The sequence below is a fragment of the Odontesthes bonariensis genome, chromosome 6 (assembly GCF_027942865.1).
Source record: "Odontesthes bonariensis isolate fOdoBon6 chromosome 6, fOdoBon6.hap1, whole genome shotgun sequence".
NCBI lineage: Eukaryota > Metazoa > Chordata > Actinopteri > Atheriniformes > Atherinopsidae > Odontesthes > Odontesthes bonariensis.
In genome coordinates, this window is record NC_134511.1 from 23,267,796 (window position 1) to 23,280,165 (window position 12,370).

A 12,370-nucleotide genomic window follows, 5' to 3' on the forward strand; every position below is an offset into this window, starting at 1 on the left:
ACACTGCCAGATTTGGACTACTCAATCTTCATGACATTTAAAAAGTCGAAAATGAAATTGATATTCAAACTCAACTGAATCCCAGAATGACCTTTTCCCCCAAATCGGGGATATTCTGAGCAGATCTGTCATCTGCATCTGCGGCATTTGCAGCATATTTTGTCATGCTTAGAAGGATGAGCGATCAGGTGGAGGAGAATTTGGGAAAGCCGCTGTGTGTGTGTCAGCATATATGTGTGACTCATAAAGATGCTGGTTGTTGTTTATTCACATTGTTGTGGTGCTAATCCAGAGCCTCCAGAGAGGCCAGACACTCCTGCTGTCCCCCCCCCTTTTTTTTCCACCCTCTATTATCAAAACAACCCAACCAGTTAGTCTTAAACTGGAGACATAAACATGCCAAAAAAAAACCTCTTGAAATAACAGAAGTGTTTGGTTTCTTTTTAATTTCACACTTCAATATTAATGTTTAGTGTTAAGCACATTGAACACGAACGGAAAAATAAATACGATAATTGAGTTAAATTTCAAATGTCACGCATCAGCATTTGGTAGTTGTAATCTATGAGTATCCCATTACGATCATTTAGATTTTCTGACTTCCTCAATAATCATTTCCAGCTCACTAAACCCTAAAAGATGATCATATTCATTCTAGCAGGTATCCAACATATTTAGTGTTACAGTGTCAGGAGTAAGAAGTGATTGACCGTCATCTTATTCAGAAGACAGGTTGGCATTACAAGCTTAAACATCTGGAAGAAAATATAACTTATTTCTTCACAAGCGCTTCGCTTGGACATGACTCATCAGAGCCGATTATTCAAACCCAGATTCATGAAAAGTTTTTGTGCTACTTTGATGCCATCTAGTGGACAAAAAGCTCAGTACACCGGTACGAGCTTCAATCAGACGCTTCAAGACTTAGTTGATTGCTGTTAGTTAGAAAAAGTATCTTTTTTTTTTTTTTTTTTAATATTCTGGTCCAGCTTCACTCACTAGGAAATATTCTTTGGCTGTCTCAGCCCTCAACATTATTTCAGTATACCTCAGGTTTCGAGGTAAAAACAAACAAAAAAAATCTTTAAAAATTTTTTTTTTTTTAAAAATCAAACAGCGTATCCGTCTTCTTGTTCAACCACAGGTGGATTTTAGTACCGATTTAAAACCTCCAGAACTTCCTCCTTCACAGAGAAGGGCGAGTGCTGCTGGACACCTGGTCCACCGATACTTGTTTCCCAGCAGTCAAAGCCGCAGTCTCTCAAGTCCTGCACTGCAGCCTGGACAACCGAGGAGTCCGTTTCTAAGAGACAGACAAGTCAGAATGATGTCTCATGAGGAAAGTTAGGCCAGAGTGGACAGTAAAAAAGAAAAACACACAAGACCAATTCCCCCCAAAAAATTGAGTGTTAAATGAAAATAAACAGAATACCTTGATTTGCAAATCAATTCACACTATTAAATGGGCATATCAGTTGTTTAAGGTGAGACATTTAACTATTTCATGAAAAATATACGCTCATGTTGAATTTGATGCCAGCAACAAAAGTTGAGATGGGTAAACCGTACCAAAAACAAGCAGCTGGGGGAGCAGCTGCTTTTCTGGGAAGGCCTTGCATTTCTCCACAAAACGGTGCTAAACCACTCACTGCATGTATCATAACAGCATGGCTTTGCAGGAGGAGAGACTGGTGCTGGACTGGCCTGCAAGCGGTTTCAAACCTTCAACCACCCGAAACAGTTTGGTGCAAAGTAGAAGATGACAAAGGGGAGACAAGATGGTTGTTGAGCAGCTTCAATAAGATATCACACAAAGCTCCACCAGCTGGTTTACTTGGTTCACAGACTGTTGTTAAAAGAGGAAGGGATGCTACACAGCGGTGAACATGGTCGTGTCCCAACTTTTTTGAGGCGTGCTGCTGCCAACAAATTCAAAATGAGATGATATTTTACACGAAGTAGCAAAATGTCCCACTTTGAATATTTCATGTTTTCTGCGTGAATGAAATAGTGACCTGTGATATTTGCTATTCAAATTTAACAAATTCATTTCTATTAATATTTTACACAGTGTTGGAGCTTTTTGGGAGCCAAGTGTATTTCCCTCTGACTGCTGTTGCTTAAGACTGAAATGTTTTGTCCACATGGGCTACAGTTGTGCCTTCAAGAGGAATGTTCAAAATTACACGGAAAACCCAAGTATCACATGCCTGTTTACATCCCTGCTGTTTGTTACAAAGAAAATATCAGTGCCAGGTCAACAGGAAGGACAAAATTGGACAGTAACAATAAAAGTAAAACACAAATCTATCTGAAAGGCCCAGATTAAATAATTTAGTGACTCTTTTAACTCAAAGAGCTTTATCATAAAGACTCTTTTAGAGTATTAGAGGTAAGCACACACTCCACAATGGCTATAATTTAGACAAAGGCTTGGGAGAAAAAAAAAACAAAGAGTGTTTAGAAATGTATTTGGGGAATTTAGAACTTATCACAATTCAGTCTGCTTCAGGCTGCGGGCGTAAACAAAAACTGAACTTGTAGGTTACTTCAATTGTTTGCTTTGTCACAGAGAGGATCAAACAAAGTTCCCCTCTAACCAGTTAAAACGTAGGACCTATAAACACGCTTCACGTATAAGCGTCTCATCTTTTCCTGCCACTCAAACTGTTGTATCAACAAAGAGGAGCTTCAGAGAGAGGGACTTGCTGTCAGGAGGAGTCTCCTTGGTACACCAACTTCCTTCAAACTAAATTAATTACATGCAAAAGTTTGGATACCCATGGGAAAAGAGGAGAGACTGTGAATAGAACAAGAAAAATGAATGCATGTTGGAAAGAAAAAAGAAAAAAAGAAAAAATTGGAGAAGCATCACGAAAAGGCTTCAGCATCGCATAAGAAATGAGCTCTTAGATGGTTTTTACGAAGGTCTCAGATCTTCAGGAGCTTGAATGAGCTTTGGCTTGTTATTAATCATCATTAGTAGGTAGTAGTAGGGGATTCAAAACCCCTGTGTGAATGCAGCTTCAATGCTTTTTTTCAGACTCATTTGCCACTGGATAAATATAAACTTTCTGGAAGTGCCATTAAAAAGGAAATGGTGGATCGTCACCGCAATGTTAAGAATCAGAAGTTTGCAAATCAACCTAAAATCAATTTTAGAAAAGGAACGCCTCTCCAACTTTTAAGCACAGAAGACAATCGATCATGCTTTAGAGTTTGTGTTGCAGGCGGTTGAGCAGGGAGTGTTTCGCTGGTGGAAGGAGGAGGGGATTCAATCAAATACCTACAAATTCTGGGAGTAAACTTCCCTTATTGGTGAAAAAGCTGAAGGTGAAAAGAGCATGGCATCTGCAACAGGTTGAGCAATCCTCAAAATGGACTAAAGGTAAAAGGTGAATCTTTCTCCATGGAGACGTAATAAAAAAAATTCTGTGGATTGTGGACTAGGAGGCCTCCTGTCAAAGGTGGTATTGATTAACACCAACCATACAGATTCCCCAATTTATTTATTTATTTATTTTTATCTCTAGCCCTTTTTGTCTTGTGTTATGAAGATAGAAATAATTTAAATAAATATTAATAAATAAATGTTCCTTAAAATATCAAAGAAATAAGTCATCTTTAACTACATGACTTTTGGGAATCAGCTCATTTCCTGCTTAGATTTAGATTTAGATTTGCTTTAAGTGCCCAAACCTCTGGACAGAAAGAAATTAAAGGATGCAGTTTAGTCTCAACAAGAGTATTACTCTCAATTTTCATTTGTATAAAAAAAAAAAAAATTAAACAAAAACATTTAAAGGTCTACAGCACCTGGTCTCAGGAGAGTGATGCCACAGCCTCCTCCACCAGCACCTGTTAGCTTGCTGTGGAGCCCTTTGGCCAACGTGACCCGACAAAGCGTGTCCAGGGCAGGGTGCCCCACGCCCATCACATTCAGATGGTGTTGATTGATGTCAATCAGCTCCTACCAATGACACGACACAGCTGGAATTCATACTTGTTGCTACAGGTAGAAATATTTTCATGTCAATGTAAAAATGGACTATAAGGGTATACAATGGGATTTTTTTTTTTTCAAACAGAATATAGAAATAATTTGTACCTCTAGAATATTGTAGTGCTCTCCTGTAATGGGCTCAGAAGTCATCTCTGAGAGGACTTTCTCACAGGTGCAGGAAATGGCATCAACTGAGTCAAGCACAGGAGTCATGATAGAGGGAAACTGCATTCGGGGAAAAACAAACAAACAAAGAAAATGAGATTTCCAGCATAACTTGTGCACAGAATTGATGACAAACAAGAATGTCTGGGACGTTTGACGGACAGGCTGTGTGCAGACTGTACAGGGGCATGTTTGACTTTGATTGGGCTCAACATTGCCACAACACCATGCAGGAAGAGATCTGGACACCTGCTGGCGTCACCAAGGCAACAGCATACAGGGGTGCTGGCTAAGAGTTTAATTTCAATATTTCATGGAGGCACTCAACCCCATGCTCTGTAGTATCCTCCATGCAAAAGCCCTGCCTATTATATTAATTACAGTGTCAGGAAGTGACACACAGGAAGGTAGAAGCCATTTAGTACCTTATTAATTTTGTCCTTCACCCCGGCAACAAGTACCTTGGTGCTACGTGGTATTTTGGTATTAGTGAGGAGGATCCTTAATAACGGAACCCTGGAAGTAAGGCAGACCAGAGAGTTCATACAACAGCTGATGCACTCTTTTTACACAGATAATCTTTGGTTTCTATCAGCAATAATCAATAATCAATCAAAGACGTCATTAATTAACCCTTCACTTCAGCGGCAGTACCTGCTCAGCGGTATTATCTTCCCGGCTGAGAATCTCAGCATGCCACCTAAAGCAAATGAAACCAAACTCATCAAACGGATACTCATCAGCTAATAATGGCCAGTTGTGAGGCAATACTCTGATGTTTCCTTTTAAGGAGCATTGTCAATAAAAGCAAAGGGACAAAACGCCACATGTTTAATAAATTTGCGCCTCACCCCATGTTCCTACAGCGTTGTCTACCCCTGAAGGATTTCCATGGATGATAATCTCCCCTTGGAAAGCCCAACTGTTGATGAGCTCCAGGTTCTCCTGACACCACCTGCAGTCATTTGAAAATGAAAAGGTCAAGCAAATCAATAAACATTGAGAGCTACAACTGTGGGCTCACTTAATGATTATAGAGATTCCGTCTGAGATGACATCGTCCGATTTGACATGATGTATAGCAGCGCAATACACTGACAGAATACCATACAGTAAATATATTAAGACATCACTTTCAGGGCTCTTTTATTTTCTTTAACACTTTTGAGTTTTGCATTTCTACAAAGTCCTCAAATAGGAATGATAAGAAAAGGAACGCTAACAGGAACACGGGTGTTTCTAAAATGTCCCAGACAGAGTCACAATGTAAAAAGGGCTTAAAAGTAGCTAAAGTGCTGGCACATCATTTCAAAATGTATCATTACCAATAGGCACTTGGAGTATTCAAGGCTACATTTGGGGGTTATTATGTTTTATTATGTCGTTGGTGTTTATGTGTGCACAGCTTTTCTATAACATCAGTGCCAGCTCACTTAAATTCATTTATTTAAATGGGAATTATACAAAGAAAATATCTTAAATGTCGACATAGATTTTATTTGTCTCTTTCTGCTCGTTTTGGATTTGAAGCCAATTGGGGCATCCATGATGGTGTGGGCGTACGTTAATGCATTTGGCACAGGACAGGAAGTCCTGTACAATACAAACAGGCACTGGAGCAACTATGCTGCATTCCAGCAAAAATACCCCATTTGCAGTCCACACCTGCCGCTTGCTGAAAACATTTTGTGCATCATCAAAAGCAAAGCGCACGAGAAGCGGACCGCAAGCTATTGAGCTGCTGGAGTCAGACAGTTTATCCATCACTTTTCAGCTACATTAACTGGTCTCCTCAGTTCCCAAACACTGGCAGTGCAGTTAAAAGAAGAGACGTTGCAACACCGCGATAAAGTTAGCCATGCCCCAATTTTTTTTTTTTAAAGCAAATTCATCATAAACAAAAAAAAATCTAATTATTAAAAAAAAAAAAAAAGTATCTCTATTTTAACATTTGAAATGCTGTCTTATTGTGCAATTTGTAATCAAACACAGATGAGTTTTAAACTAAGTGACCATAAAAGAATTATTTCATGCAGTATGATTATGTCAATGCAAACTACAGGCAGACAAAAGCAGCATACGCTGCTCATGATGGAGACCCTTTCCTTAACATTATGTCATTACCTGGCAGTGTGATCCAACTCTCTGAGAGGAGTGGGAATCCTTCCACTTGCACAGAGCAAAGCTGAGGCTAAACACACAGAGTAGGCAGCACTTGACCCCAGTCCTGCTCCGGTCGGTAGCTCCGACCACACAGAAACACTCATGCTGGGCAGCTCTCTAAGGAAACAATCAAGACTGAGATCAGGATTGTATACGACTTCGAATGTCAACAATTGTAGTTATGAAATGCTGAGTGTAAGTATGACAGTGTAGCAGTAGTAAAAAACCTAACCTATAATGGCAATTACTATTCTGTTAAGGTAAATTTCTTATGACAAAACGCTACACACTACGTTCCCTTCCCGTTCTCTTCTTCTAAATCAGATTACTAAGCAGAGAAACATTATTTTCACAGCACATGTAATGCACAGTCACCCACAGACTACTTAATGCAGCAGAAACTTGCTTGACACTTCTGTCACTGTTTGTCAGAGAGGCTGCATTCAGGCAGAGAGGGGAACACTATAAACTAATTGTCCAGTTCTTCTCTCAGGGGAGAAACACATCCAGACTTGTTAAAGGGTGCAGAGTGGCCCAGTGCCAGACGCTCATTAGTGGCCATCCTGTCAGAAACCCTTCACCTCTCTCAGACACGTCAGCAAGGTGTCAGTGCCGATTAAACCCCTCCGACAACTTGCGGTTCTAATGTTCCTGGGCATCATTCCCATTCAGAGCAGCAGGTGCAGCTAACATCCACTTTTCTGTCTGTCCTTCTTTATCGTCTTAATTTAAAAGAGATTCTTCATCTGTGAACCATCCTATGTTAATAAGGAGTAGATTTGTTCAACATTCAATTAAGAGCTGAAAAGAGTAAAGAGGTAAAAAAAATAATAATAATAATTGCATGACAGCAGTGAGGCAGAAACACTATTAAACAGGCTTACAAGCTTGCATTTTCATAAGAAAAAAAATAAATAATTACCGTGTTAGTCCGACCAAACTGGACATTTAAAATGTCATAAACATGTTAGTCTGGCAGAAAACAAACAAGACCGAGCTTCTCAAGCCTGGACTAACACACCCAGATAATGAGATGGGGAACAAATCAATCCTGCGTGCACACACACAACTAAACTGAAATGCTCCAAGGTGCTCCAAATTGTGCTTGAAAAAAAATTGTGATTAAGACTACTGCTACAAGTGAACCCAAAAACAACATTTTTTTTTTTTTTTTGTTAAAACATGGAAATGATATGATCTAGGATTTTAGTGAACTACACTATACTTCACCAACTCAGCACCAAAGACTGATGACAAACCACCACAAGTACTCAATGACTCTGGTGAGGCCCTCCCCTTTCCTCCACTTGTCTTCCAAAAGTACACAGAGCACTCAGCACAAAACGTTTCCTTTGCAAAAAAATTTAACATTTTACATACAGCAACGCAACAAGCACCTATTCTCAAAAGAAATACAGTTGTAACATTCAATGCCTGCAGGTGGTGAAAGAGTCACATTTGCAGATGCTGTTGACTTCTTTGCTTGCAGATGCAAAACATAAACTCAGCATTTCTCAACTGTCGCTGCTTTTCTTGATAATTGTGGTGTGAACTGGACTGAAGCTATAGATATGAACGAGCAGATTTGATACATATTCAGCATTTGATGGGCTCAGTTTCTATAAGCTGAAGTAATTATGAGAAGAACAATGGAAATATCTCACCTGGACCTAAACAGTGACAGGTAGATGTAAAGGAAGGCTAAGGTGGCAGTGTTGCAACTGTCCAAGTTTCCGTTGGTTGCACCCATAAATTCACGCAGTCTTCTCACAAGCTCAGCATCTAGAAGCTGTTGCTCTTCCCTCTTGCCTATTTACATTAGTTAAAAGACATAACACAGGGAAACACACACTTTGATGTGTGGTTGTATGAAACAGATACATACAACAGTGTTTTACAATGAAGAATTCTTTACCGTAGTAGTAACTGAATTATGATTTCAATTTGGAAAAAGGTTAATGTCATCAAAGCTGCACTACAACTTAAATAAGCATCATTTTAAAAGGTGCCCACTCTGGCCAAAAAATTTGCCAAATATATTAATTCATATTCGTCACTGTTACAGTCCAATCTTACAATTATTTTCCAATGTTACTGAGCCACACTAAAAATAGAGTTCATTTGGAAGCCTTTGCCAAACTCCACAAATGGGAGTGCCAAAAAATTTAATGAAAATAAAATTTTCATTAAAATTGTGGAAATTTGAAAAAAACAAAAGAATAATGAAAGACTAATTGAATGAATCAAAGAGAAATAAACTAAATAATGTAACAATCAATTAATCTGCTAATTTATTCATAAAAATGTATACTTAATGATTCCTCTTTATATTTAGTACATTTCCTCAACAGATTTCTTTTTCTCCCCACAACTACACATACAAAGTAAATGAGCAGGTGCTATATGTGATGGACTGTCGGATGCATGATGCAGATGCAGCAGTAAATGTCTAGTGCTTGAAGACACTAATGGTCCTCAGTGCCACATTATCTCTCACCACAAACATCATGTGCAAGCTGCTTCAGTTCAGACAGGTCCCAGCAGATGAAAGTGTCAATGTTGGGAAGGTTGATGCAAACTTTGTCATTAGACGTGGCTTTCAATCGCAAATATGTTCTCAAGTTTAAACTCACAGCAAGGGCCACCTGTAACGAAAAACATAGGAACAAGAAAGAAGAAATAAAGGATCAAAGCTGGTCTGTGTGTTTTAACAATGACTGGAACAAACGATGACGAGTTGGCAATGACACTGCAAAGAAAGAACAAAAATGTAAGTAAAATTAAACTAAACACTGATGCTGTGTGTGATAGAAATTGGTCACGATAATCTTGTTTCCAACGACTATAATCACAGCTTTGCTTCACACGTTCCCATTTAAACGGGCACTCGACATAATCTGCGCTGCGCTGTCATCCTTCTGCAGATTACCTTTCTGTGCACAACGGCATGCTCTCCGTGAAGGATCGCCTTCCCTGGGGCAGAAACCAAGCAGTCCTTCACTTGCATTTCTTTAACAGTCTACAGAGTGAAAAAAAAAATGAATTCAACTTTTCACCATCAGTATTATCATTGGCTAATTCAGCTAATGTTAATCCGCTAAAGCAACAACGAGCAGTCGACTGTTCGGCCCTAAAGCTATGTGCTTTCCACGAACGACCAACAAATGTCAGGCATTTAACGAAGTATTTTTACAATTAAAATCCCCAATACTGTCTTAACATAGACTGTGTTTGGTTCAGCGTGGCTGTGGTGCTAAAAACACAACTAACACTCAGAAGAGACGAGCATGGGCTTGACTTCTAGTATCCAATCAGCTACAGAGACAGTTGAACAAACTTCCTATTAACCAATCGGCGTCTCGTAATCTGCTACGACACGATGAGTTGACCAATCATGCGATGAAAACGAAACGCCCATAATCTACGGATACCACAGAGGGACAAAAGAAATAGCCAAACAACATTCACCTTGCTAGCTTGTAGCTTAGTATGACTTCGTTTATTATCAAACCTGCTCACTTGCGCTGTGTTGTGCGGACACGCTGGCTCTTGAACCAGCTATGTTCGGACAGAAGGTATTTCTGTACATCTCTGTTCTGTATCAAAGCGTTCGTTTAAAGTGTTGAGTTTCTGTTCATGTAACCTGTTAGCACTGTTGCAAAACAGCTGTCTTATGCTCATAAAAAGTACCACTAGTGGCTCATAAGAGAAAGGAGACTCAATGAAACCTGCGATACATGTCAGTTGTTTTGGTATCTGTTACTATGTGCTCATAAATGTTTATGAAGCCCATTCTATAACTTCCTGTCATTTCCTCCACAGTTATGTCACTGAAGGAGACAGCAAGGCACTCAAAATATACACCAAAACTGGAGACAAAGGTTTATTGTCAAATTTTCTCAGCAACCTATATCACAGTTGTCTTACAATATACAAATGATTTTTTAAAAAGTAATAATTATCTATTCTTTGTCTACAGGTTTCTCCAGCACATTCACAGGAGAAAGGAGGCCAAAGGAAGATCATATTTTCGAAGCTTTAGGAAATACAGACGAGCTGTCATCAGCCATAGGGTAAAAAGTTCATTTTAATGTCTCATCCACACTTTATACACAGTTTGAAATGCTTGACATTACAAAGAAAAAAAACTCTAAAATGAGAGAGGATAGATAAATAATCACTTAATACAGTAAAATGTAGCTCTTAAAAGCAACAGTTATGCTGAAAATGTAAGTTACAAGATGATCAGGAAATAAAATCTACTCTAAAAAGTCATGTTTAGTAAAAGTGGGGTTGAGCAGAAGATGGGATTTAGGGAATGAGTGAAAGTGGCGTATTAATCAAAAGAAGTGTGGGGGTATATCGCTCTGATATTACAGATCGATAAGAGCATGTCACTTCAGGGCTGAATGGATCTCATACTGCATCTAATATTTACAACTTTTTCATTGTAGTAAGGTCAAAATCATTGTATTTCTTAGTTGACTGGAGCTCAGAGTTTTTCTTTGTATATGTCAAAGTCAATTGAAAGCTTAAATTTCCTCGAACTTTGCTCTGCTTTTCCCCATTTCCTCTCATCAGATTTGATATTGTTGAGGCTTTTCCCCACTGTGCTTTCTGTCTGCAAACGTGGTTTCAGTAAATAAAGCGCTTTTTTTCATGAACCATTTTAGATCTAGATTGCCAAGTGCAGTGACAAAGAAAATGTAGGAGTGATCAGATACAGCTAGATCTTTGGTGAGAAATATCAAGGCCTTTACCAATAGCCAAATCTAGTGTATGACCTTGGTGTGAGTTGAGTCGGTCACATGCTATGGAAGCACCAACGTATCAAATAAAGCAAAATTTTCTTTCGCAGAGTTGTTAAAATGATCAATGTCACCAATAACACTAATAAGTACATGTAATCAGTACATATGATTAAGAAAACCGTTGAAACTAAAATAACTTTGAAGTTAATATCTCGGCGTTCATTACAGATTGGCCAGAGAATTTTGCCTTGACAAAGGTCACACCTTCACATATCAGCTGGACAAGGTTTGATTTTCATGTTGCTTTTAATAACTTTCTTCAGAGCCGGCACTGTACATTCACTAAAGATAGGATTTGCCTTTTTTTTTTTTTTTTTTTGCAGATACAGTGTATTCTACAAGATGTGGGCTCCAATGTTGCCACCCCTCGATCATCTGCAAGAGACAGTCACATAAGTATGCACATTATGGCTGGTCTGCATTGAAATTTGATGCATTTTTCATCTCCTGATCTTAAAGGATTTTTCTCTCCATTTATGCAAGAGAGGACAAAGTTTATTGCACAGCCAATTGTAGACCTGGAAACCTGGATTGATAAATTCTCAGAAGAACTCCCTCCGCTGACAAACTTTATTTTACCAGTAAGCCCATTTGTGCTCCTGTTGACATAGTCTTAAGAGAGTGTAGGTTGTCATGATTGTGCTTTGCATTTCATTTTCAGTCTGGTGGGAAGAGCAGTGCGGCTTTGCATTTAGCTCGGACAGTCTGTCGGAGAGCAGAGCGCAGGTCAGTTTCAGCATGTTCTGTGGTTTAAAAGCATAATCTGTTTGTCCCGTTTCACTGTTACTTTGTCTGGACAGCTTTGTGTTCTTGTTACAGTGTTGCTCCTATTGTGCGCTCGGGTGAGGCAGATCCAGATGTTGCCAAGTTCCTGAACAGGTTAGAGTTGTGCCCCAAGAAATAACATGAAAAACTTTTTTTTTTTTTCCTACAGTACATCTGATAACGGTCCTTCTATTTTCTCTCAGGTTGAGCGACTACCTGTTCACAGTTGCCAGATATGCAGCCATGAAGGAAAGCAACGAGGAGAAAATCTACAAGAGGTCCGAATGACCAAACTCTCACATGTGAATTAAAACAATAGCTTGTTTTGTCATTTGTTTTTGGGATGTTTGATGCGGAATAAAAATGCATTAATACATATAGTGCGTTTTCTCATTTTGATGCAACTTTCTTAATGTGTGGACATAATAAAACATACAGGCGTTACATGTACATCCAAAATATC

At 38.9% G+C, this 12,370-nt stretch overlaps 2 protein-coding genes across 2 annotated transcripts; one reads left to right on the forward strand and one right to left on the reverse strand.

The window, feature by feature from the left end:
- Window positions 1-429: 429 nt before the first annotated feature.
- Window positions 430-9,624, reverse strand: mvk (mevalonate kinase). The gene is made up of 10 exons (XM_075468018.1): window positions 9,261-9,624; window positions 8,829-8,976; window positions 7,996-8,140; window positions 6,293-6,448; window positions 5,020-5,123; window positions 4,823-4,868; window positions 4,594-4,684; window positions 4,109-4,228; window positions 3,817-3,970; window positions 430-1,303 (listed from the first exon to the last, which is right to left on the reverse strand). Exons 1-10 carry the CDS (start codon window positions 9,336-9,338, stop codon window positions 1,152-1,154), a joined length of 1,194 nt encoding a protein of 397 aa, XP_075324133.1. The 5' UTR covers window positions 9,339-9,624; the 3' UTR covers window positions 430-1,151.
- A 144-nt stretch (window positions 9,625-9,768) lies between these two features.
- mmab (metabolism of cobalamin associated B) lies at window positions 9,769-12,366 on the forward strand. Its single transcript, XM_075468019.1, has 9 exons — window positions 9,769-9,906; window positions 10,154-10,212; window positions 10,311-10,404; window positions 11,311-11,368; window positions 11,466-11,538; window positions 11,626-11,723; window positions 11,804-11,868; window positions 11,962-12,021; window positions 12,111-12,366. Exons 1-9 carry the CDS (start codon window positions 9,821-9,823, stop codon window positions 12,193-12,195), a joined length of 678 nt encoding a protein of 225 aa, XP_075324134.1. The 5' UTR covers window positions 9,769-9,820; the 3' UTR covers window positions 12,196-12,366.
- Window positions 12,367-12,370: the final 4 nt, after the last annotated feature.

Excerpts from the sequence above, each read along its gene's own strand:
- mmab (XM_075468019.1), top strand. The coding sequence starts at position 9,821 with ATGACTTCGTTTATTATCAAACCTGCTCACTTGCGCTGTGTTGTGCGG. Across the intron at positions 9,907-10,153 it reads CAGCTATGTTCGGACAGAAG|TTATGTCACTGAAGGAGACA; the intron begins GTATTTCTGTAC and ends TTTCCTCCACAG. Across the intron at positions 11,724-11,803 it reads TGACAAACTTTATTTTACCA|TCTGGTGGGAAGAGCAGTGC; the intron begins GTAAGCCCATTT and ends TTTCATTTTCAG.
- mvk (XM_075468018.1), bottom strand. The coding sequence starts at position 9,338 with ATGCAAGTGAAGGACTGCTTGGTTTCTGCCCCAGGGAAGGCGATCCTT. Across the intron at positions 8,977-9,260 it reads ATGCCGTTGTGCACAGAAAG|GTGGCCCTTGCTGTGAGTTT; the intron begins GTAATCTGCAGA and ends TTTTCGTTACAG. Across the intron at positions 4,229-4,593 it reads TGAAGGACAAAATTAATAAG|TTTCCCTCTATCATGACTCC; the intron begins GTACTAAATGGC and ends CCCCGAATGCAG.